Source organism: Engraulis encrasicolus, chromosome 16, assembly GCF_034702125.1.
Source record: "Engraulis encrasicolus isolate BLACKSEA-1 chromosome 16, IST_EnEncr_1.0, whole genome shotgun sequence".
NCBI classification, from domain to species: Eukaryota; Metazoa; Chordata; class Actinopteri; order Clupeiformes; family Engraulidae; genus Engraulis; species Engraulis encrasicolus.
In genome coordinates, this window is record NC_085872.1 from 13,816,327 (window position 1) to 13,838,967 (window position 22,641).

General features: G+C 39.9%; 1 protein-coding gene across 6 annotated transcripts; it reads right to left on the reverse strand.

The window, feature by feature from the left end:
- Nucleotides 1-943: 943 nt before the first annotated feature.
- On the reverse strand, nucleotides 944-22,277 carry LOC134465189 (zinc finger protein 467-like). Of its 6 annotated transcripts, XM_063218722.1 has the most exons (10): nucleotides 21,830-22,277; nucleotides 21,161-21,276; nucleotides 19,427-19,520; nucleotides 19,167-19,282; nucleotides 17,261-17,452; nucleotides 16,820-16,886; nucleotides 16,384-16,478; nucleotides 12,303-12,380; nucleotides 11,935-12,029; nucleotides 11,439-11,830 (listed from the first exon to the last, which is right to left on the reverse strand). In XM_063218722.1, exons 1-10 carry the CDS (start codon nucleotides 22,110-22,112, stop codon nucleotides 11,644-11,646), a joined length of 1,323 nt encoding a protein of 440 aa, XP_063074792.1. In that variant the 5' UTR covers nucleotides 22,113-22,277; the 3' UTR covers nucleotides 11,439-11,643. The 6 variants fall into 6 exon arrangements, with proteins under 6 accessions (XP_063074789.1, XP_063074791.1, XP_063074790.1 ...); XM_063218719.1 differs by lacking the exons at nucleotides 11,439-11,830; nucleotides 11,935-12,029; nucleotides 12,303-12,380 and adding exons at nucleotides 944-3,180; nucleotides 11,081-11,224; XM_063218721.1 differs by lacking the exons at nucleotides 11,439-11,830; nucleotides 11,935-12,029; nucleotides 12,303-12,380 and adding exons at nucleotides 3,783-4,521; nucleotides 11,081-11,224.
- Nucleotides 22,278-22,641: the final 364 nt, after the last annotated feature.

Consider the following 22,641-nt stretch of genomic DNA (forward strand, 5'->3'; position numbering starts at 1 on the left):
TAAGAAATCAGGAGGGCACCACATTTTCAGCCACTTTGTATTGAGCCTATGTTAAAATCCTATTGTTCTCAAAACTGTAAGTCTTAATCTATTACTTGAGGCTCTCTGTAATGTCATAGCACTGATGTTACGATTTCAGTTTTTCCAGCAAAATATGAACAGGCCCTTAGGCGGGCCCATCTGGACAAAGAGGATACGGCTGAAGGCAGTATTTTTTAGAATCAAAACAAAGATATCCACAATCCCCTCTCCACATATTTTTTGACTCACTGTATTAACAAAATGTTTAAGACAAAAAGAATACTGAGCCTGGCTTTTTGAAATGTAGCATATTTAATTAGATATGGCCAAATTAGAATTTTTTGAGAAAGAAAGAAAACTTTTCTTATATTGTATATACTGTATAATACAAGAGTAATCAATTGGTTAAGTTTCATGGAGATAGTGTTTTTGCTAGTTAGACATTTTGGCCTATTCACCTGTAGTGTCTCCAGACCGTTAGATTTGTAGTACGCCTATGTCATTCAGCAGGTCCAATAGTAGGGCCCAATAGAATCCATGAAACAGCCTTTTGTATCATTGGGGAGTCAAACCATATAGGTGTGTGAAATGTTGGGGGAGGTGGTGGTGGGGGGAGTGAGATTGGTGTTATAAGTAACGGAAGGGATGGTGATGGTGTTGCTTGGGGTCAGGTATTTGGTAGCAAGTCTAACAGACAGGTATACCTGTCTAACAACTATGTTCTCTCGCATAGGATATAACAATACAAAGCAATTATGTTTTGCCAATTTTACCTTTAAGCACTTACCACACCTTTAAAGCAGGGCTATTTCTATGCATATGACTTGTGACAACAACAAAAATGTAGTTCATCCATTACTATGAATATAAAGCTGAAAAGCCAGCACATTTTCAGAAAGGGATTTATTGTTTATGTGAAAATTCTAAGGATCTGCTTTACACTGTAATGCAGCCCAATGTCTTACCTTCATGATCCTGACCATACTGGTTCTCTTACCCAGATGCCTGGAATTGCTTTATACCAACTATTTTACTTTTATAAATCCTTGTCAGCGCTGGCTTCTCCCATGGCATGAAGGTAGCGATGCAGTGGTCATATAACCTTTTACTGGACATGAACTTACTTACCACAGACGGCCAGAGCTGACGGATGTAATCTACAGTAACTGGAATTTACTTTAATGTGCCTCCATTCACACAAACACATAATCACAAAACATCTGATTCCCATAATTATCTGATCTGTACACAGAAGTAAAGAAATTGAACATTTCCCCATGTTTTCTTTGTGACTCCATCACCCAGGTAACACCATGGTCTCTCAACACTCAGTCATTAACATATCAGAAAACAGAGTGGCAACATAAACAATATATTTCTGATTTTAATATTAACATGATACCATTGTGTAATGCAAACCTGACCCTTAGTTCCATGGTCGTCTTTAACATGGAAGCTTAGAATGTCAGTGTGTTTTCTCCCCCCCCCCCCAGATTTTCAGTAGACTATAGCTTATAAGCTATAGAGTCTATAAACTATAGCATCCAAAGTTTACTGATTTTCAACTGTATACTGCGGGGGTGGGGAATCTCTGTTTCGAGGGCCGTTTGCGGCCCTTGTCTTATCCGGTCAACGACATAATTCTAATGTTATGCAGCTTCTCATGAAATATGACATATTTTGTATAGGAATCTTAGAAATTACAATTATGTTATATTCAGGGGACATGGAGAAGGTGGGGTCTGTTTTTAAGGCAACTGCCTTCAAAATAGGCCTTAAGTGCAGGGGGATATCCTGGTTTGTGTTCATAGTATGGCCCTCGAAGGACTTTTACGGCCCTTGGAGAAATTTGACGTGGCACCTTGAACGAAAAAGGTTCCCCACCCCTGCTCTAAAACACTCCCATTCAGGTCAAGGCATTACTGTAACCAAGATCATTGCACAGTCCAGACCCAACCCCACAACCAACTCCTGCATGTGAAGCAGACATGTTTCAAGCTGTAGGTCAGTATTGGATCTGTATGAGGCTTTGGGAGGGACGTTAACTTAACATTTTATGCCAAGCTCACCAGCTGTCATCCATTACAGTATAGATCTGTAGCCTGAGCTCCACCCTAACAGCATTATGATTACTTTGCTCCACATAGGCTTGCTTTTTTAAAAGTATTTTTGGGAAGCTTTTTGGCCTTTATTATTATAAGACAGTGTGAGAGTAGACAGGAATTGACTGGGAGAGAGAGATGGGGCAGGGTCGGGATATGACTCAAACCGGGGTCCCTGTGGGCAATGTAAGCCCAACTGTGGGGGGCTTAGCGTGCCGCGCCACAGCGCTTGCATTTTTAAACAAAAAATGTAATTAAAAAAATCTCTGGCTGTTTTTTTTTTTTTTTGCTGTCTTTGCTGTTTGACGAATGTAACAGTTAAACTTCGGACCCGTATGGACAATGTAATGACTTCTCTATTTGTGGATTGGCTGTCCTGCCAAACCATACTACCTACCAGTCTGAGCAGTATCTCCACAACACGACCTAGTTTCTGAAATGAAATGAAATTCAGATGAGGCACCAGGTGGTGTAAGACTAGCCAAGAGATGGTCTTGGAATAAGAGATGTGTAAAATGGTCTTGGAATTTCCACGTGTTGTCAAAACAAGAGATTGCAACATTGAATGTATATTTCAGCTAGTTTCTTCAGTAAATAGGATTTCTGTATGAACTCTCCTCTGATGCTTGTTGAGATATTTTGATGATGCAAAGCTCTTGTCACAGTAGGAACAATTGAATGGCTTCTCTCCTGTATGAAGTCGCATGTGAGTCTTTAGGTACGAGGCCATTGAGAAGCCCCTCCCACAGTAACTACATCTATATGGTTTCTCCCCTGTGTGTGCTCTCAGGTGCACATTGAGGTATCCTTTCTGTGTGAAACGAGCAGGGCACACCGTACAACAGTACGGCTTTTCTCCTGTGTGAACACGCTGATGGATCACCAGGTCGGCAGGACATCGTGTTTGAAGACCACAGACAGAGCAGGTGAGATGTTTTTTTCTCTCGCGCCTTTTTTCAGCCTTCCTCTTCAGCCCAGGCCTCTGTATGGAGTTTGTGACAGGAGTCAAAGTAGGATCTGCCAGATTCATCACGCCTCCACCTTCAGCCATTCTGAACTGTGAAAAAAGAGAGACACGAAACTCCAGAGTCATACAGAGCATTCTCTTCAGGGCTTGGAGCATGATGATATACTGTATATTAAGGCAGGCCTGGAAGGGAATGGTGACTTAACATGTTTAAAATCGCAGTAGAGTGTTTGGGTGCTCTGAAAATGAGATTGAAAATATTTATTTTCAGATTTCAGAAGCTTGCTGTTTAGACTGTGATCGTATTTCCACTATTGTAATCGATTTTTGAGAAAATGCTTCTCTGGAAAAAACAAACTTGTTCAGCAGAAATGTATCTTCAGAAGGCCTAAACAGACAGAAATGCTGCAATAAAATGTTGATCAAATTTGAGGGATTTCTGTGAAAATGTTTGAATATCTATAAAGTAAACATTTTTCTGCATACTGTACCAATTCATACTAGCATGAATTAATTTCCCTTCATATCCTTTTCTATTGTACAGCTTCAGAACTTAAGGTAAGGAGATTTCAAGCCTTTCTCCAATATGATCAGATTTTTTTGAGATGCAAGTGTGTGGAGATTAGTTCAATCGGCGTGGAACGACCCAATATTATTTCACACAGCTTACTCAATAAAGGACCAAAACAGTAGACATTTCAGAACAACATTTATTTCAATAACACAAACGTGATGTCTTCCAAACTTCCACACTGTATACGTATGACAAAATGCCTAATGAGGCATTGAACATTGCAGAAAGGTATCCATATTTTGTGAATAATGTGAATTCAAGATTCCATTCAATATACTTTATATCACCTATGGCAAGACTGGATGTTTTACACTTGTCGTTACAGAGAAGAAGAAATGATAATGATGAACCTTTAATAATGAACCATTTTCAGTGCTGAAAAAGAATTAAAAATCTGTTTCATTGCTGGCTTAATTTGATGAATACTTAGTGGGCCTTATACCACACCTCTATCAGTTATTCAACAGGTTTCTGTCAATATTTCTCATCTCAAATAGGTGTCAACCAACAGGCTTTTCACTTAAGTGCTTTCCATGTGCTACAATATAACACGATTGTTGATTCATGTCACTACTTAAAAAATCTAAAACAGTTTAAGCATGGTACAAAAAGAAGCAATTTTTTGCCTTGGAAACACATAAAAACATGTTACACGTCATACATTTGACATATGTTTTTCCATTGCATCCTTTTCTCCTGCACCGTGATGCATTTAGTGCGGTCACCATCTTCGGGAGGTGTAGCGCTCCATACTTTCTGACATCCTCATTGGGTTGGGGTTCAACAAGCCTCCTCTTCTTTGTTGCAATGTACTCTTCATTAACAGTGCTCTCAGCATCGTCAGCTAATTGACCGACCTGCAAAACAATTGCTGGTCAAACCGATGCCCTTGCTCACTGGTATATGTAGCTCTGTATGTTCTTTTGTTCCCCTGGTTTATTCTCTCTTCTCAAGGTTGTACTAAGTGGTTTAATGGCCCATGACAAAATGATACACTTTTGAAATGGAAAGTCAGGTTCAAGTTTAAAACCTTTTTTTAGGTTAATTTTACTGCTGGGCGCCCAGCATTAATCATTCATGAATTAAGATCACAACCCGCCCTAAGAGCAGTATTCATTTCCTCACTGCTGGAGTATATGAACACATCACGACTCCGTTTGTCCGTGGACTCTCCTCAGATGTTTCCGGACATATCTCCTGGCCGCAAACTTTTTGTCACAGCGTGAACAACTGAACGGCTTTTCGCCTGTGTGGCCTCTCATGTGCGTCTTTAAGTCACAGGCCACGGTAAAAGATTTCTCACACAGAGAGCAGGCATAAGGCTTCTCGCCTGTGTGGACACGCAGGTGGATCTTCATCTCTACAGGATATCGAATTCCTTTACCGCAAATGGGACAAGTGAGTTTTTTGTCCCTCACTCTTTTTTTCTTAGGCTTATTGTTTTGTGGTGTGCATGCCAAGACTGGTATATCTGAAGTGTCTGAAGAATGAAGGTCCACAGAAATCGTCCTGTTCCTCAACTGCAAAAGAGGATGAATAAGATTTAGAGCCTGGTTTTGCCTTTACCCAAAATTATCTTCAGTGTAGTAATGTCTAATATCTATCTAATCTATAGTCTATGTCATTTACATCACCTACAGTGTATTTGTATCACATATAGAAAGCATACTATTAAACAAACCTACTCTATGAACAAACATACATTGTTATTATTATTTATGTATTGATCAAGGCCGTTTTTTTGCCCGTGTCTGAAAATCTAATTGCAATGGATATAACAGAAACTGTGCTATGCAAAAGTGCATGGGCCTATGACATGATGATGCATAACTGCAACTAGAGTGCAAGTGCTATATAGACGCTACACTCCTGACTCTGAGAAATTGGTATTTTACATTTCTGATCTTCAAATGCTATGCATTCATTTGAAGGACATTGTATGAATATGATGAGAGACATATCCAAATGTATGTACACTACTGGGTATTATTTACATGCACTAGAAGTAGAGGAGAAGACTGAAAAGTATATAATGTTTACTTTAATAAATACATTTTGTTAACATATTGTAAATAATTCTAATCAAGTGTGGTTAACAGAGGGGTGGTTAACATAAAATGGGTATTCACAGGTATTTAATAGCATATAGTATTTTAACAGGTGTAAGACTCAATATAGTGTAATATGGGTGAGAAGGTACAGAAAATCTTGGTCAAATTTGAAGCTAGAACTAAAGTACATATAGGCCTAGTGCAAAGGGAAAAGAATCTGGTGCCACACGGATGTCTATTTTCAGTTCAGACACATGTCGAAACGTTATTCTTACTGCACTGAAAAAATAAATAACACAAAATAGACATCCGTGTGGCACCAGATTCTTTTCCCTTTGCACTTATTATTTAGTCCTGCTCTGGTTGCACCGTATTGTCAATTTAGAAGCGCGGAGTGCGAATCTCCTTTGTTTTTACATATAGGCCTAATGTGTCTGTAAGTTTATGTTCTGAGATGTCTCAGCAATTCCCTTACAAAAATACTGTATTATGAATTGGATGATTAACACTTAATAAAAAAATGACACTTAATGCATCACAAAAATCATTTGAACTGAAGATGAATGTCTATATGCGCTGTTGAGGCATACTGGAGAGCGACCAATGTCACAAAACACCTGTAAAATCAGCAGTCAACGTTTTTGCACATAGCACAACTTCAAAAAAGACAACTGTACAACTGTAAGCAAAAGTATTAATAAAAACAAATTTATTTTCCCAGTTTCAGTGACACACATTTAGCAAGAATAATAACTTATACTTAACACACCCCCATTTCAAAGCATCAATGTTAATTTGGATATCCTTAGATAACACAGGTCTTTGAAATTGATGATATATGATGAACTGTGGCATAAGCAGCAACAGAAACGATCATTGTTAAAAACCATTGCAGTGTCTATTCAATAGTCGTAGCCCCTTAATGCACGCTGTACCTCCAGTGTCACACTGTTATAGTCATTGAAAAGTTAACTAAAAGTTTACTACAACACTATGACATAACAGAGGGCCTATAGTTAAGCACTACGTCTTGGTCATTGCCATTCTGGTAACAGCAAATTTATAACACTGTGTCTTAAATGCCTAAATGAGGGTAAATGAGACCCTTTCACATACAACCTTCAGGGTCACTGAGCAGGAACACTACTTAGTGTTGTTAACCAGGCATAATGTATTGCAACTACAAAATGCACACAACACACAGTGTTTTGTTCTCAATACTTACATTGTCAAGTACTGTAAATGCAATTCCAGTGGAATAACAGAGACAGAATAGAACCCTTGTCTGAATGCCTCGAGTTGTCTTGGCTGATCGAAAACAATAGGTTGACATTGCAATGACAATGCCATGCAGTCAATTTCAAATGAGTGTAACGTAACATCACTTAAAAATGGTTTCTGTAACAACCATTAATGCAGTGAGATCACCTCAATGTTATTATGAGCATAGTTTTATATTCAGTAGATAATACTAAATAAATGTAGTTGACCTAATGAATGTTTATATCATCTTAAAATATATAAAAATATTTACTGTACAGTACACACTGGGTGTCTTCTTTAACCGTCAGAAGCTGAAACAGCAAGCTTCACCACCAAGCAGGATCAGAATCAATAAAACTCATCCTAACCCTGAACGGTCAGTCACCAGGCTATCCCATTCCTGTTCAGATTTCAGTAGATTGTAGATAAAAGGATCGAAGGGATTGCTCATGTTCCTCCCGAAGTTTCTTTGGAGCACGTCTGTTTGTAAAACGCTTCCATGTTCCATGTTCCACCATGTTCCATGTTCCATCTAAATAAGCACGCCATCAAGGAGTTGGAACTCATTCCCCTTCATCTTGCTTCTTCTGGCCTTTTGGTATTGGGCGTTCTTCTTTTTATACTCAGCATACTTCTGCTCGTTCTCCCGCAATCTGGCACGGCGCTTGGCCTGACGTTCAGCAGCCGTCATGGCTGTCTTTCCCACCTGATGAAATTATACATTATAAAGTTATGTTTTTGTCTATTCAGACTAGGTTTGGGAAAGTCTACAGGAAACTAGAACAACATTATTATGTTGAATAGAAATATTACTCTTAGTACTACTTCATCTGTTTCAGAATGTTGCCGCTTAAGTTTAACATCACATTTACCAGAAAAAATGCTTCTGCATTTCTCGTTGTTGGTAATTAAAATGAAATAAAAACATGGTCTAATATTACCAAGACACACAGTTAATGTCCCTGTTGTCAGTATAACCGAAAGGTGTATGGAGATAGATTATAAACATAAAAAACAAAATACATAGAAAATCATGGTCCCATTAGAAAACAAAATGCATCTACATCACCAGATAATTTGACACTGACAAATGTTAACATATCAAAACAGATTTTATTACTGTATTACAAATGTAAACTCCTCAGGCTCTTTGTGTGTCATGTTGTAGTCTGAGAATTGCCTTTGATAAAGGTAAAGGTATTTCATACCTCTTTGAAAGGAGATATATCAAATGCTCCCCCACATTTTTAAGTCAGTGAAACAGTGAAGATTCAAATTCAGACACAAGCAGTTCTAAAATAGTCTGTAAAAAGTTGTGAAAATGAAACAACTATAATGCAAGGTCAATACATTTAAAGGGGCTCCAGGTAGGATTAAAAGTTTAATTAAACCCTGTCCCGAGTCAGCCGATGGTTATGTGAGTCAATAGTAAGTGAACGATGACTCTCGGGACCACTTCCACGGTCCGCTGTCAGAAATCCCCAAATGCCGAATGAGTGACGTGGGAAACACGTTTCATACGAAACATCGCTTTCCGTATTCACATTTGCATCAACTGCAACATGATCTCCAAAAATTCCGTGCTCCTGGACACGGATGTTAAGGGCACAAAATCTGTGTCCAGGAGCACGGATTTTGCCAAAATTCCGTCCTCCTGGACACGGAATTGTTTTCCGTACTCCTGGACACGGAATTGTTTTCTGTGATGGACACAGATAAGTGCTCTCTCTATAGGCTACTCCCACAGCTCTATGTTTCCACAGTCTTGTGTTTTCTCAGGATTTTTCTAATTTCAAATATTTTTTTCTCAAAAAACAACATTTCCTACTGACAGGTTAGGGTTAGGGATTGTTTTGGTCTGGCCACAGCTAGTTTTCTTTCATTCATTATATGAATTTGATAGCCTAGCAACCAACTGGAAAAGGTATTTCTGAAAAATATGTCTTTAATGACAGGTTAAGGTTAGGGAATGTTTTGGTCAGGGCACAACTTAAATTGCTATAGCATTATTTTGTTTAGGATTAGCATTTGGTATGTATTTTCTAATAATAGAGTTACACAGTGCTGTGGTAATAGCCTATAGAAAGCACTTCCGTGTGTCCATCACGGAAAACAATTCCGTGTCCAGGAGCACAGAAAACAATTCCGTGTCCAGGAGCACGGAATTTTGGCAAAATCCGTGCTCCTGGACACGGATTTCGTGTCCTTAACATCCGTGTCCAGGAGCACAGAATTTTTGGAGATCAGGCTGTCAACTGCTGGCAATCCGTGATGAAAAACTTTCTCACAGCGAATTTATTTGAACAGCATTTTTTCATTACGGTGTAGATTTTGAAACAGGCATACCACGGGCACCGCGAAAACGACCTCATCCTACCTTGTGCCCCTTTCATTTAAAAAGAGAGTTTTGATTCATTTATTATAGTTAGGCATCATCCCAATGACCTACTGCACAGTCCGCCATTCATCGTCTTCTTGCGAGATCTTGTAGTCTGTAAAAACAGTCTCAATAAAAAATGCTGCCTGTGTGCGATTCCACCGTATCTCCAAATGTTGTGATTGCGTGTCCAAAGACATATTCTAGTCTTTGTCACACACAGGATTGCTGCATCAGAGAGTTGATGATGAGGTTGCAAACAAGGAGCACGGCACGCCCCTGCATCTATTCCACTGGTCTGGTGCTTGCTTGCAGAACAAGCAATGAGCCGTACAGCTCAGCCGCTCAGGTATGGTAGGGCATCACTTGGCCAGCCCTTCACCAGGTGAGTGTGTGTTCTGTTCCGTATCATGAGCTTCGGGCATACTGACAACTCAATTTGACATCACGCGGAAAGAGGGCAAAGGTCAAACGTGGCTCTTTCAGCTTCCTGTGTCTTCCAAAATGCGGCTTCACTTTCATACATTTCAGTGGCATTTTACTGGGAGGTTAGGCTTGTTCCTCACATTTGTGTGAGCAGCATGATTATGTTACAGCAACATTGGATTTCACATATCCAACAAGATATAAAAAAACACATTGCTCCAACTGGGTTGACTTCACAAGGCTGGATCCACAAGTATGTTTAGTATGAAAAAAAAAAAAAAAAAAGGTTGTATGGGGCCAGTTTGGTCCACAAACTCAATACCTATATAATGATTTTGAACACTATACGCATTGGTTTCTAATCAGCACTGGTAGAACATCGTGCTTTTGCCCCCCGAAACACACGGTAGCAGAAAAACCTTCTCGGAAAAGTGAATGCTGTTATTGCTGTAAAGGAGGGGTTGCTTCTCATATGTATATTCCTGCATTACTTCAGATGGGTTTTCAAACTGCTGTCTGACCAAGTTTGGACTTTGGACAAGAAGTTCCTTGAAACGTTTTCTAGTCTGGCAATGTTTGTGAATCTCCATGACTGCAGGACTGAGTGGCGACAAGCAAGGGCATGCTGATCGAGCATGCAGAACACATTATCAGAAGGGTGCTGAAATGTAATCTTCACATAAACTTCAGTCGTTTCTCCGGCTCCTGAGCGACTGAGTCTAAGTACAACCCTTATACATAAAGCCTACAGGCGCCATGTAGCACAGGTGGTTGAAAATAGGACTGATAGTATGTAATGACATGAACATGGTGAACTGTATATGCTAGTGTTGTTTATTTGTACTATTTTATCTTCAATGCTTTAGTATTCTGTATCAAACACCATATTACATTAATCTCTCCAATACCGTTACATTCAGCTTTTATCCAAAGAAACTTGCAGATATTTAAGCATAGTCCGGGTAAATGTGAGGTTAGGCATCTTGCTCAGGAGGAGACAGCATACTTTCTTCCTACTAGTAAGGGATTTGAACTTCTGATCCAGAACAAACTATTTATTTGACTACATGCATTTCTTTGGGGGAAAAAAATCTTAATCCTCCCCTCAAATGAAGACTTACTAACCACAAACTTCAAGGGGTCGCAGTTGTCAGTTGTGAATCATATTCAAACCTCCTGATATTAAATGTGTTGCATATTCAAATCTCTTGATTTCCTAATGTACATATCAGAAATCTGAGAGTGTGCAATAATGCAATCTTATTTTTTTTATATAATGTAATTGCATGTTCTACTCACCTTTCGAGAAAAGCACTGTTGATTTCGGTCCGGTACAGGAAACATGCTGCCAGAAGGGAAGTTTGACGTCCTGTCCAGCGAATACACACCCAGGACTTGAGCATCCGTCCTCTGATGGTTCTCCATGCTGAACATGTCTGAAGACTAGAGCACAACAAGGTTGCTCAGAGTTTGTTGTTTCGGGATTTTTATTAAAATTATTAAATTGACTATTTTTTTAGCAGTCATCCCTTCAAATTAAGCTAATTGAAAAATGCTTACCATTTTACAATAGAAATCGATTAACACACTGCATTCCCAGGTCATGGCAATTTATCCATAACAGGAAAGAATTTTAGCGGTTCAGTTCAAAGAAATAGAACATGAATGAAAAGTTGACACATTTTTTTGTAATTGCACTTGTGTCTTTTTTATTATGATTAAAATAATGATTGCATTGTAACAAAACACAGTAATCATTATATACAACTATTTAACATTTAAATAGCATATACATTAACTTTTGACATACTCTTCATCACATACAACCGAACACAAATAGTCATAGTCATGTGTCTCCCTCGTCATTGTGGTGGTCCGTAAGGGAGGGACATTTCATTAATATAAAAATGCATTCCAGGGTCTTTCTTTTTTCTACGGCATCTGGCTTTTGAGGCCCTCCACTGTTCGCGCAACTGTTGCTGCCTTTCTTCGGATAAATGTTGTATGCTTCTTGACTTGATTTCCCCCTTCGCCTTCTTTTCAAAATACCTATTAGGAAAACCATCAGACAGACAAATAAGTCAATAGTTCAAATTGAACCAAGTGCAGAACGGACAATTGTGGGACATTATTCCAATACACTAAATCTGTACCTTCTTCTCCTTTCTTTTTTACGCAAGTCCTCTCTCCTTCTTTCATCCCCAGTGCTCCTTCCTGTCCTTTCTCTATCCAGAGATGCTGGGAAAGACTGGCGAGGAAGAAAAAGACAGGTCCTGCTTTACACATACAGTAATATACACTGGGTTCAACAGAAAACAGCATTCATGAAAAGAAGGCCTGTCACCCCACTCTCAAATGTATATTTTTAAGATTAAGGAGTGACAATATGAGACTCAAATTCAGATGGTGACATAAAAAGGCCTTTGTGCTAATGCAAAAAGTACTTTTTTCTATAGGAAAGTGTGTAACTGTGTAAATGTTAATGTTTATTTTAAATTGGTTGGAAAAACATGAAACCCACCTTTTGCCAACTCCAGGTGTTTTCTGCCATTTCCTGAACTTCCTGGTTTTGGTCTGATGGAAATATTCCAAGACGTGTCTGAAAAATGGCCCGTTAAAGAAGAGATTTCTGTATCACACAGGACTAATCTTGTTGAAAATTATAATGCACTTATACTGTAAAAATTGTCTTGCCACAAACAAGTAGCTAAATGACAGTTGGTCATATTACCTACCCTGCCTTATATGTTGCTTGTATAGGTTGATCATTTGTTATATTTTAGAGGACTTGACAAAGCCCAGAGCCTCATAGATAACTTATCCATAATTATCATTCAAAACAGCTAGAAGCTGTGCTTTACAAGTAAGATGTCCTTCATCACAACACACAGAGTACAGTTAGTAGAGAAGTGGTAGTAGTCTGTAGGCTATTTGTCATTCAAAATGGAAGACAAAAGACTGGTGATCAGAAATGCTTTTAAACGTCTACATAAGGTCTTTTAACAGCTTTGCAACAAAATAAATATCCTGCAGTAAACATCACCGAGGGTCAAGACAGTCAGCCCTGTGATGTCACCAAGAATGCCCCAGATATTAGCTCATGATTTCTATAATTCCTCTTATAAAACAAGGTATATGGCCTGAACCTTGCCCAATTGAGTACAAGTCATGTTATTTTGCTTGTGAAAGACCGATTCGTGAATCTAAGCATGACAAAATGTAAATCTGGTCATCTACTTTTAAAATGACTCCAACTAAAAGTTGCATTGATTTGTTTTATTAAAGGTGCACTGTGTGGCCAGAATGGGTATTGCAACTATGCTGCTCATTGAAACTGTGCTGTCTAATACCAAATTTGATCTTAGTAGTAATACTAATTAGAAGTAATAAACTAATATTTTCCTAGTATGGCCCAAGTAGTCATTTTTGCAGCAAAAAAAATCTACTTCTGTAAATTCAAAATGGCGGAACATGGAGAAGATCCCCTTTTTCATGTATGAAAAGTGCAATTTTTCCCAGTCATGATGAATACTTAGAATTTGACGGTGGTGTTAAGTAAGTATTCATGAAAATAGTAACATTAGTGAATGGGTAGCATGAATTCTGGAAATAAACAACTAAAAATCTTACACAGTGTACCATTAAGTATGATGTGTTTTCTATTTTACATGAGAAGAGGCATCTTTATGTAATCCATTGCTTCATGATAAAACTGCACGTTTATTAGAACAAGGCTCCAGTACAAGTCCAATAATAAAATCTAATTCAAAACTAAAAACCTTGAACATCTGTAGAGTAATATATGGTACAAACCATCAACCAACCTTAACACCACACTATGCAGACAATAATGGTTTCAAAATAATTAATAAAATAATTATTTTTAAAAAGTTCAAAAGATGGACGAGAGGTTAAGGAGATTGTCGTATTGACCCTCAATGAGTATATTTAGTTGTATACAGACCATGACCTATTGTATTAATGTAATATAAGACGTAATATGGTCACATAATGCCACCAAAAGAAAATACCCACAAAGGTTTTTGTTTTTCGTCACCAACTAAGCATCAGATGCATTTCCCCATGGTATGCTGACTGATGACAGTGAATTAATTGAGTAGACTCATGACTGGCCATAGCAGGGAAGTGACAGGTCGCTACTTTAGAATGATGTAAACCGCTACTACTGCACCATGACGCACATAGCCATGTGTGAAAAAGGTTCGCACACTCCTTTGTAGTTTTTCTTCTTTAAGTTATTTTTTCTTTTTATTCACTGGCTCTGGTATTCAGATTCAAGCTCAGCACCAGGGATTGTACCCAACTAACTCTTCAAGCACATAGCCATGTGGAAACAGTTTCAGAAATGTCATTTCTCAGCCAAGACCACATTACAGTCAGACAACATTATCATCGATTGCTTTTATTTCATCAAATCATTGAAATCTGATCTACATATTCAAGGGAGTTATTAAACATTTACTAATGTGAGAGAAAGTGCACACTGTTTATTTAATTTTCAAAACTTAACTCCGTGTGGAAGCTCTTGAAGCAGTTCTTCTGACCAGTTAAACAGAGGTGGACCTTGCACTTAGAGCAAGCCACTCTGATGATGCCTGTGCAACCAGGATACTTGCATCTCCCTCTCATTGCAACCATCTCAGGCCAGTGGGCAGCGATGTCCAGATGCATGCTGGATGTTGGAGCAGAGGCTCTTGGTCCTTTGTGGCGTTTTTTCTTAAGGTGTGTCTTCACACTTTGAGTTGTTCTACTTTTTCTTTTGGTGGGGGACTTGCTTTGGAAGCAGAGGTAATCTTCCACGCAGATCTTAAAGTCAAGCAGTGGAGGAGTCCTCATTAGAATAAAACACAACACAACCTACATAACTGCAATTTGCAAACTGCAATCTGCACAACCTAACAATATCAGCCTAGCAAGTCAAGCTTTTTTTCATTTAGCTTATGACTCCTCTACCTACCTTCAAATTATTTTTTTCTGGTTTGAGAATGGCTATATGCAATCTGGTATTAATGTTGCGGTCTACTGGACACTGTAGATGCGGAACATCTAGTTTTACAGAGTGTGTATATTTATGTGTATGTACATTTGTGTGCTTCTACATTTAAAAAAATACATGTTTAGAGGGGCATTGCAATTTTAAAATAATTGAAGTAGAACAACTAAGAGTGTGAAAGCTGCAGAATCGAACAGTGAATGCATACATTGCATTCTGGGTAATATAGATGAATGGGTAAATATGCAGTAGAAGCAGTCTTTGACTGGCTTCCCCCAAATTAAATGTTAATGGACCACAATCCCAAAACAAGAATCACATACAGGCTCATGACAGGGAATTTATTTTACGTTTCAGAAGTCAGCCAGGGCAATGAAACACAATCATACTGATCAAATAAAACCAAGTTCACAACAAAATGTTTTCATTTTAGCTGAAAAAGATGTACGTATTGAACCCCATTCTGAGCATTTTGTTAACTTCCACATGGACCATGTATGCAGTACTTTCTACTCAAGTGATATTTTGTATGGATTGTCAGAGGCGTGCTCAGTCCATTGAAAAAAAAAACTTTTCTGCAGCAAGGCACTCCAAAATGTGTAGGTAAAATGTCTTTAATTTAATGACATGTCCAGTGAGGACTTTTTAAAATTGCCCACGCGTAGCAGCGGTCTGGCCTTCTTCAGAGCACGTGTTATTTTGTATGGTTTTGGTAAGATACTAATTTAAATATGAAGCTAACACAGATTATTACCTTTAACCTATTATAGTAAAAGAAAAACTGAAATGTTCAGATCTGACTCTGATATCACAATAACCCCAATGTAGACCAAGAAGAACGAATGAGGATCATCTAATCGATTCAGGTGTATATTGAATGAGCTTTTTGGAGGTGGCGCCGCACATAGCTCTTGTCTGCAAACCTCCGGCCGCAGCGGAAGCAACTGAACGGCTTCTCTCCCGAGTGACACCTCAGATGTTTCTGCAGCTGGTGTCGTAAGGAGAAATGGCGGCCACACTGAGGACAGCTGAACGGCTTTTCCCCCGTGTGAACCCTCTGATGCCGCTTCAAGTTCCCGGAGACGGAGAAGCTTGCAGGGCAGAGGGTGCAGCGGAAGGGCCTTTCGCCCGTGTGCACTCTGTGGTGGATCTCCACCTGCGTGGGGCAACGGAAGGTTCGACCGCAAAGCAAACAGGGAAATAATTTTTGTGTAGGTTTTGTCCCTTTAGGCTCGTGTGCATCTTGCTGCCTAGGGGCCTCAAAGCTAGAGACGCTCGGAGCTTCGGCCACGCAGTCAGTGTTGCTTACGTGAGGCAGCACAGGTGGCACGCGCTCATGGTTACTGGTGCGCAACAGTGCGCCAGTCTGACACTTCTCGCTTCCCATTGACCGACAGTTGTACCCATCAGATGGTCTTGTCATGGAAACCAATTGTGACGCAACACCCTCTGGCTGACCTTCCATACCTATCTCCCACTGCGTACAAGTCCTGCGCTCCCAAGTCATTGTGTCTGCACTAAGTTCCCTAAATGCATGTGATGAAAGCTTGTGAGTCTGCACTCGGTGAGTGCCATCTGATCCACTGACCTCCAAAGTGTCACTTGTGCTTCCGTGATCCTGCGTCTGCCCAGATGCCAAGTTGGCAGTCCAGTCGACATCTACAGGTGCTGGCCACTGCCCCTCTACAGGAGGTAAGGTAGAGGACTTGTTAGAGGGAATCATGGGACATGTGAAGCAGCAGGAATTGAATACAAATACGGTCATCTTATTAATTATAACCATATAACAATTCTATCATAATCACATTTGTTGGACAAATTCAGCTGTGTATGGGGTACCCTCTTTACTAATTCCTATTTCCTGTTGCTTTTTTATCATTTAAATTTACAATCCAAAGCAATGTCATAATGAGCAATCAAACATTTTAAAAAAGAATGTATTCAAGAATTACGACAACGTCTGCTCGTCATGAAGATCATCATAAATACATCCTGTGGTACAAAACTAGTAGTGGGCAACTCACCTGATGTACTTGGTCTGTTTAATCCAGAGCATGAGCTGGCTTCCTCCGATTCCTTTTTAACCGCAGACTGAAAAAAGACAGAAAGGGGTTATCTTAAATCTCACGATACGTCAAAGCACTACAAATTCTTAAATTGCACGATTTAAAAAGTGTCAAAGTGCTAAAATAAAATTTCAACATTACTACTGTAATTGTACATGAAGCAGATGTGTGTTATGTAAGCACCACGCTTGATATTTTCTTTTACTTCAGACATGTAGACGATTTACACTGGACATCCCAGTGACCCTCTGATGAAGACAGAAATTATATTATCGAAACATGTCAGGTAAAAGATAAAACTTTTACATGTCTGAAGTTAAAGAAAATCTCAAGTGTGATTTAAACAGTTAGACATAATGAACATTATACTTTTATGTAAGCATGGTTTTGACTACTCACGCTGAAAACAGTGTGCTCCACTGGTGAAGACATGGGGAGCTCCCTTGTCTGGCCCAATGTAGACAAGGGGTCATTAGCTGCCAGATCAGATTCTTTAAAACCAGGCAGGAGAAAGGACGACGTCGCATCAGTTTGTCTCTCCTGGTCTTCATCCATCGAATTCATTGGCAAGCCAATGTCTGCGTTTACGGCCTGAAATAGATAAAAGAGCGTGTTAATACCACACAAATGAGTCACCAAGAAATGTGTGAAATATTCTGAGACAGTATCAGAGCATATCAAGCAGGTGCCATAAACATGTTGTTTGTGTAGCTGAAAGTAAACATGAACCATCTGAGCGGGACTAACATGGAAAAATGTTGCATTATGTTATATAACATTATATTTGGTAGGAGAGGTTGAGACTTAAAATGTGACCACTGATGTAGACACAAAAACAGATATATCCATAAAAGATCTTTATTAGACATAAAAAAATGCTTTTTGTGCAATACAGAGAAAGAGACATCTGAGCAAGCGTTTCACATGATCAAACATACAAAAAACTTTTAAGAGATCTGTGTAATAAATAATGAATCTGTTTATATTAAGACGCCAGTGAACAACCATTTGATAACATAGAGCTACAGGACATCCAGCACATCATGTGCTCATGAACTTCTAGAATTCTTTATTTGTAATATCAATCTATAAAATTGACTGCACTTCAAACGTTTCAGCAAAACATATCCCCATGTTCCTCCAGCTTTCCACAACACATTAATACTTAATTTCGTGCATTTCCTTTGAAATGCTTGAAATTGGCAAATAAAATGCCTGGATACTACACCAGTCGATTACCATATTGTTGGGAGTGTAAATTTGGTTGCTGTAAAAAAAAGATATCGACATTTAATGCCCCCAAATTGTGTAAATCACATTTAGCTCACAAAGGAAATCACAGTGGTGACCTCATGACCATGTAAAACCCCTTTTTTTAAAAAGAAAAAAATCGTCACTCGTGCTCTACAGCTGAGTGGCTCTTATGCATGTGTATTCTCAGGTAACTCTTTTCGGAAAACCTCCGAGTGCAGTGGGGGCATCCGAAGGGCCTCTCCCCCGAGTGGACCTTCAGGTGCATCTTCAGCTGGTGCAGGTGGGAGAAGCGCTTCTCGCACAGGGAGCAGCTAAAGGGCTTCTCACCGGTGTGGACCCTCTGGTGCCTCTTGAGGTTGCCGGCCTGGGCGAAGCACATGCGGCACTGGCTGCAGCTGAACGGTTTCTCCCCCGTGTGAACCCGCATGTGGATTTCAACCTTTTTGGGGCAGCTGAACCGCTTACTGCAGAAGCTGCAGGTAAACCTTTTGTCTTTGGATGCAGTGGCCACGGCCACCAACGCTTGGTCTGACACTGACACCACCTCTGGGCCACTGAAGGTCTGATTATATCTCACTTGTTTGTTGCGAGCATCTGACAATCCCATATTAGACACCTGGATATAATTTCCAAGGCCGAAGGATGACGAGCTGGCATCGAAACGGTCGTACTCAGCCACCATACTGCTTATTGTATTATCCACGCATTGCACATGCTCATAATTCTCAACTTTGACAGAAGATTCTACAATTGCAACCTCGAGGTTGTCCTCTCGAACATCTAGAGGCCTCTCCAAGTCAGGAGCACCATCTGCACAAGGCACCGATTGTTTGACCCGTGTGGATGACTGTATACCAGTAAAAGAACTTCCTGGGCCACACTCTTTCGGAGCCACCAACGCCTGCAGGTTCTCAACTACTAAACAGTCAGGGCTGCTGTGTTTACTGCCATTGTCTGTAGTGGCTCTTGTGTGTTCGGGTCTCTGGTTAAAGCTTTGAGTCTTTTCCTCAGTCTTAATCTCAGGCATCAGGACAGCATCTGATCCACTGACCTCCACAACGTTATGACCGCTCCCGTGCTGCCCAGTTGCTGCCGCCGCCGCCGATCCCAGAGGTTCAGCCGTCACAGTGGGCAAGACCATTCCATCGCAGGCAGGGCCAACCACTCCTAAAGTGTGCATTCAATTAAGAGAGAGAGATAAAAAGAAGAAACAGATTGGTTTTGTAGGACACAATGTACTAGATAGACAAAGAATGAAAGAAAGAAACAAAGACGATAAGCAAAGAGAGATACATTGACTCTAGATCATACTTTTCCAAGATGTTCCTGCAGTTTCTGGCATCACAGCCTCTGGGACCTCCTCCTTGATCAGGATGACTGGGCCTTCCAACTCCGTTACTGTGGGCTAAAGACAATGACAGTTTACTCCTCTGCATGATTTCAATTAAGACCTGAATTTACTGTATCTAAATATGCAACACCGTCAGATTTTGAAATCTTCTATTGGTGTATTTTGTCTGCAAAGTTGCATGTTGTAATGTAGTGCTCAGTTTAGCATGTATTGAAGCAACATATCCGTACACCATAACTCATGCAACCCATTTCCACTCTTTAACTTTATACTCTTTGACCTTTTTGTGAATATTTACTAAGTAATACATTCATATTTACTAGTTTTGCCAATAAAAAAACTCTATTTCTGGAAATCAAAAATGGAGGACATGGAGAAGATGCCCCTTTTCATGTATAAAAAGTGCAAATGCATGTATTTCCCAAAATACTGCAAGAGGAAAAAAGAGATGGAAAACCATCATCCAAGCCGAGGACTGCAGACACCACTGGCACAATTGGTTGCAGAACAACATGCTGTATCAAAAGATCATAAAATCATTGGTAGCATTAGGACCAAGAAGTGTATCAGAGATTCTTTAAGTATAGAGATATGCCAACATAATAGGTTTCTATGGGCACCTAATGTGACCAGGTTCCGGTCTGCCTAAAGGGGCGTGTCATAATGCTCCTAGCATTGAATAGAACAGTCCTCAGGTCTGCCTAGGTCTGCCTAAAGGGGGATTCCCCCCACAATAATAGAACCCGGAAACAATGGGCCAATGGAACCTCTCTCTCTCTACTCTCTCTGACTGTATTGTGCTATTAGTCATCATCACACCATCATACTACCTCAAGGTTCTTAGGCACGGTCTTGTGACACGGCCCATCTCTAGATACGTATAAATATGTCCTTCCACAGTCCATCAGTGTCATCCAATGGTACGACTCTAACCCAGAGAATGGGAAACATAACAAAAGTTGTGACCCTATGCGTCAGTGTTTAGGACTAAAGCTGTAGGCTCGTCCCGGAGCTTTGTGGAAATGTGACCGTACTGCTGAGCCACTGTACCTCAACTGTCTCTGGGGCATCATGAGATACATTGTTCCCATAAAATGACTAAGAAATTGTGAGAAATAGTCAGGTCTGATATTAACACAAGGACTGCGAATGCATCTCAGAATAAAACAACCAACTGACCAGGCAACGATGAGTAATAACTGAATAATAATAATAATAATAATAATAATAATAATAATAATAATAATAGCATTTGTGGTTTAAGAACACACTTCTATCACAGGACTGTGATCATAATGGGACAGAGAGGTACAGTAGGGCAATGTCTGAGTGGCACATGACAGTCTAGGACAGGACAGAAGGACAGTGGTCGTACATTAGCCTATCGTTTTGCCGTTTTGCCGTTTTGCATACATTTGCAGTACGTGTGTGTGTGTGTGTGTTTTCGTGTGTGTGTGTGTGTGTGTGTGTGTGTGTGTGTGTGTGTGTGTGTGTGTGTAGGGAAGCTGAGGCCCAGGGAGAGAGGGGGCCCAGAATTGGATCCTCATTACATTGTTAGTATTAAATGAGGGGCCCTTTGTGATGACTTTGTCCTGGGCTCAGCCAATGCTCTCAGCAGCCCCGTGTGTGTGTGCTTGTCAGACTACAATAAGCGACTAAAACAACTTGCGCGCAATAGATGGTTTTCTTTTTACCTCTTGGACTCCAACTGTCCGCTTTGAGGGTGTGTCTGTGAGCCATCTTCTGCCCCTCCAAGAACTTTCGCCTTGATTAGCAAGAAGTCTATCTCTGGATACGAAATGCCCACCTCCTGCAAGCAATGATATACAGTTTGTGCAATGTTGAGAAATAATCATTGTTCACATGTATCTAGTATAGAACAGTGGACTTTTGATCAATGCATAAATGGGGTATCCTCGTTTTTTGGGTAACACTTTATTTTAGTGGGGCTTTAATTACAATGTACAACTCATTAGGTACAGTGGAATAACTGGTGTAGTAACATGACAACTACAACACTGTAGTAGGCCTAACCTATTCCATCCTACTCACAATGTGTATTTGTGTATCTACATACCAAGGGTGCCTTGGGCCACAGTTCAGCCCATTGCCCCCCTGATAAAATGCATCACTTTAGTTAAGTATTATAAACAAACTTCATAGTACATTATGGTCGTTGTTATCATTAGTATGTACATGCAATAACATGTTAGTTGTCCTTAGCTTACATGTTATAACAACAGTTATTTCACTGTAGCCAATTAAGAGTAGTAAGTACACTGTTATTAAAACCCCGTTAAAAATAAAGTTCAACCATTTTTGTATGTGGGTGTATGTTGGATATATAAGGGTTGTCATCATACCTCTCCAGCCTTTGTTTCGATCCATTACGGAAGTTCTCCCCCTGCTGCGGGCGTTGGGTAGGCAATCTCGTATTGTTCTTTCTGCGCGATCTCTGGCCATTTTTAGCTCCATCATTTGCACTTTTCTCTTTAGCATTCTATTTTCGTTCTGATTTTGAGAAATTTCTAGACGAAGGACCGCATAGTCGTTGTCTATGAGCTTGCAAATTTCTGCCACTGCCGTGTTGGCCAAGACCTCCATGATGGACGCGATCTGTGATTTAAAAGCGTAGTTGTTCGCCATTCTGGTATTTCTGTGTTACGATCGCTGACGATGAAAACACGTATTATAAAAGGCGCTCGCATAAAAACAGTGTATACATTAGACTTGCATTTGCTGATGGCTGTTTGTACAAATTACAGAGAACACACTGTTGTTGTCTTCTTCTTCGTCGCCTTCTTCTTGCTTTTGTTCAAAGGCGAGGAGTGGCCTCCATCTTGTTTGGAGCGCTACCGCCACCACCTGGACTGGCGGCAAAGTAGTACCGTAGATACAGTAATAAACCTCTGCTTGGCATGCTTTTCTCCAAATGCATGGCATTACACTACTGTTGCATTACTCAAGTTACTTTCGCCAAAAGGACTGTAAGCTTCAATATGGATCTGGCAATGTATTCCACAAACATATCAGTATCAGGGTGGTACATTTCAAATTAAGTAATTTAAATAATTAATACAATATGGTTCTAGCTGTGATTACAGCATATGGGTCAATGACATTTTTTGTGGCAGAGGTCAGGTGATGTAATCAACATTTTTCTAATGTTTTGTTT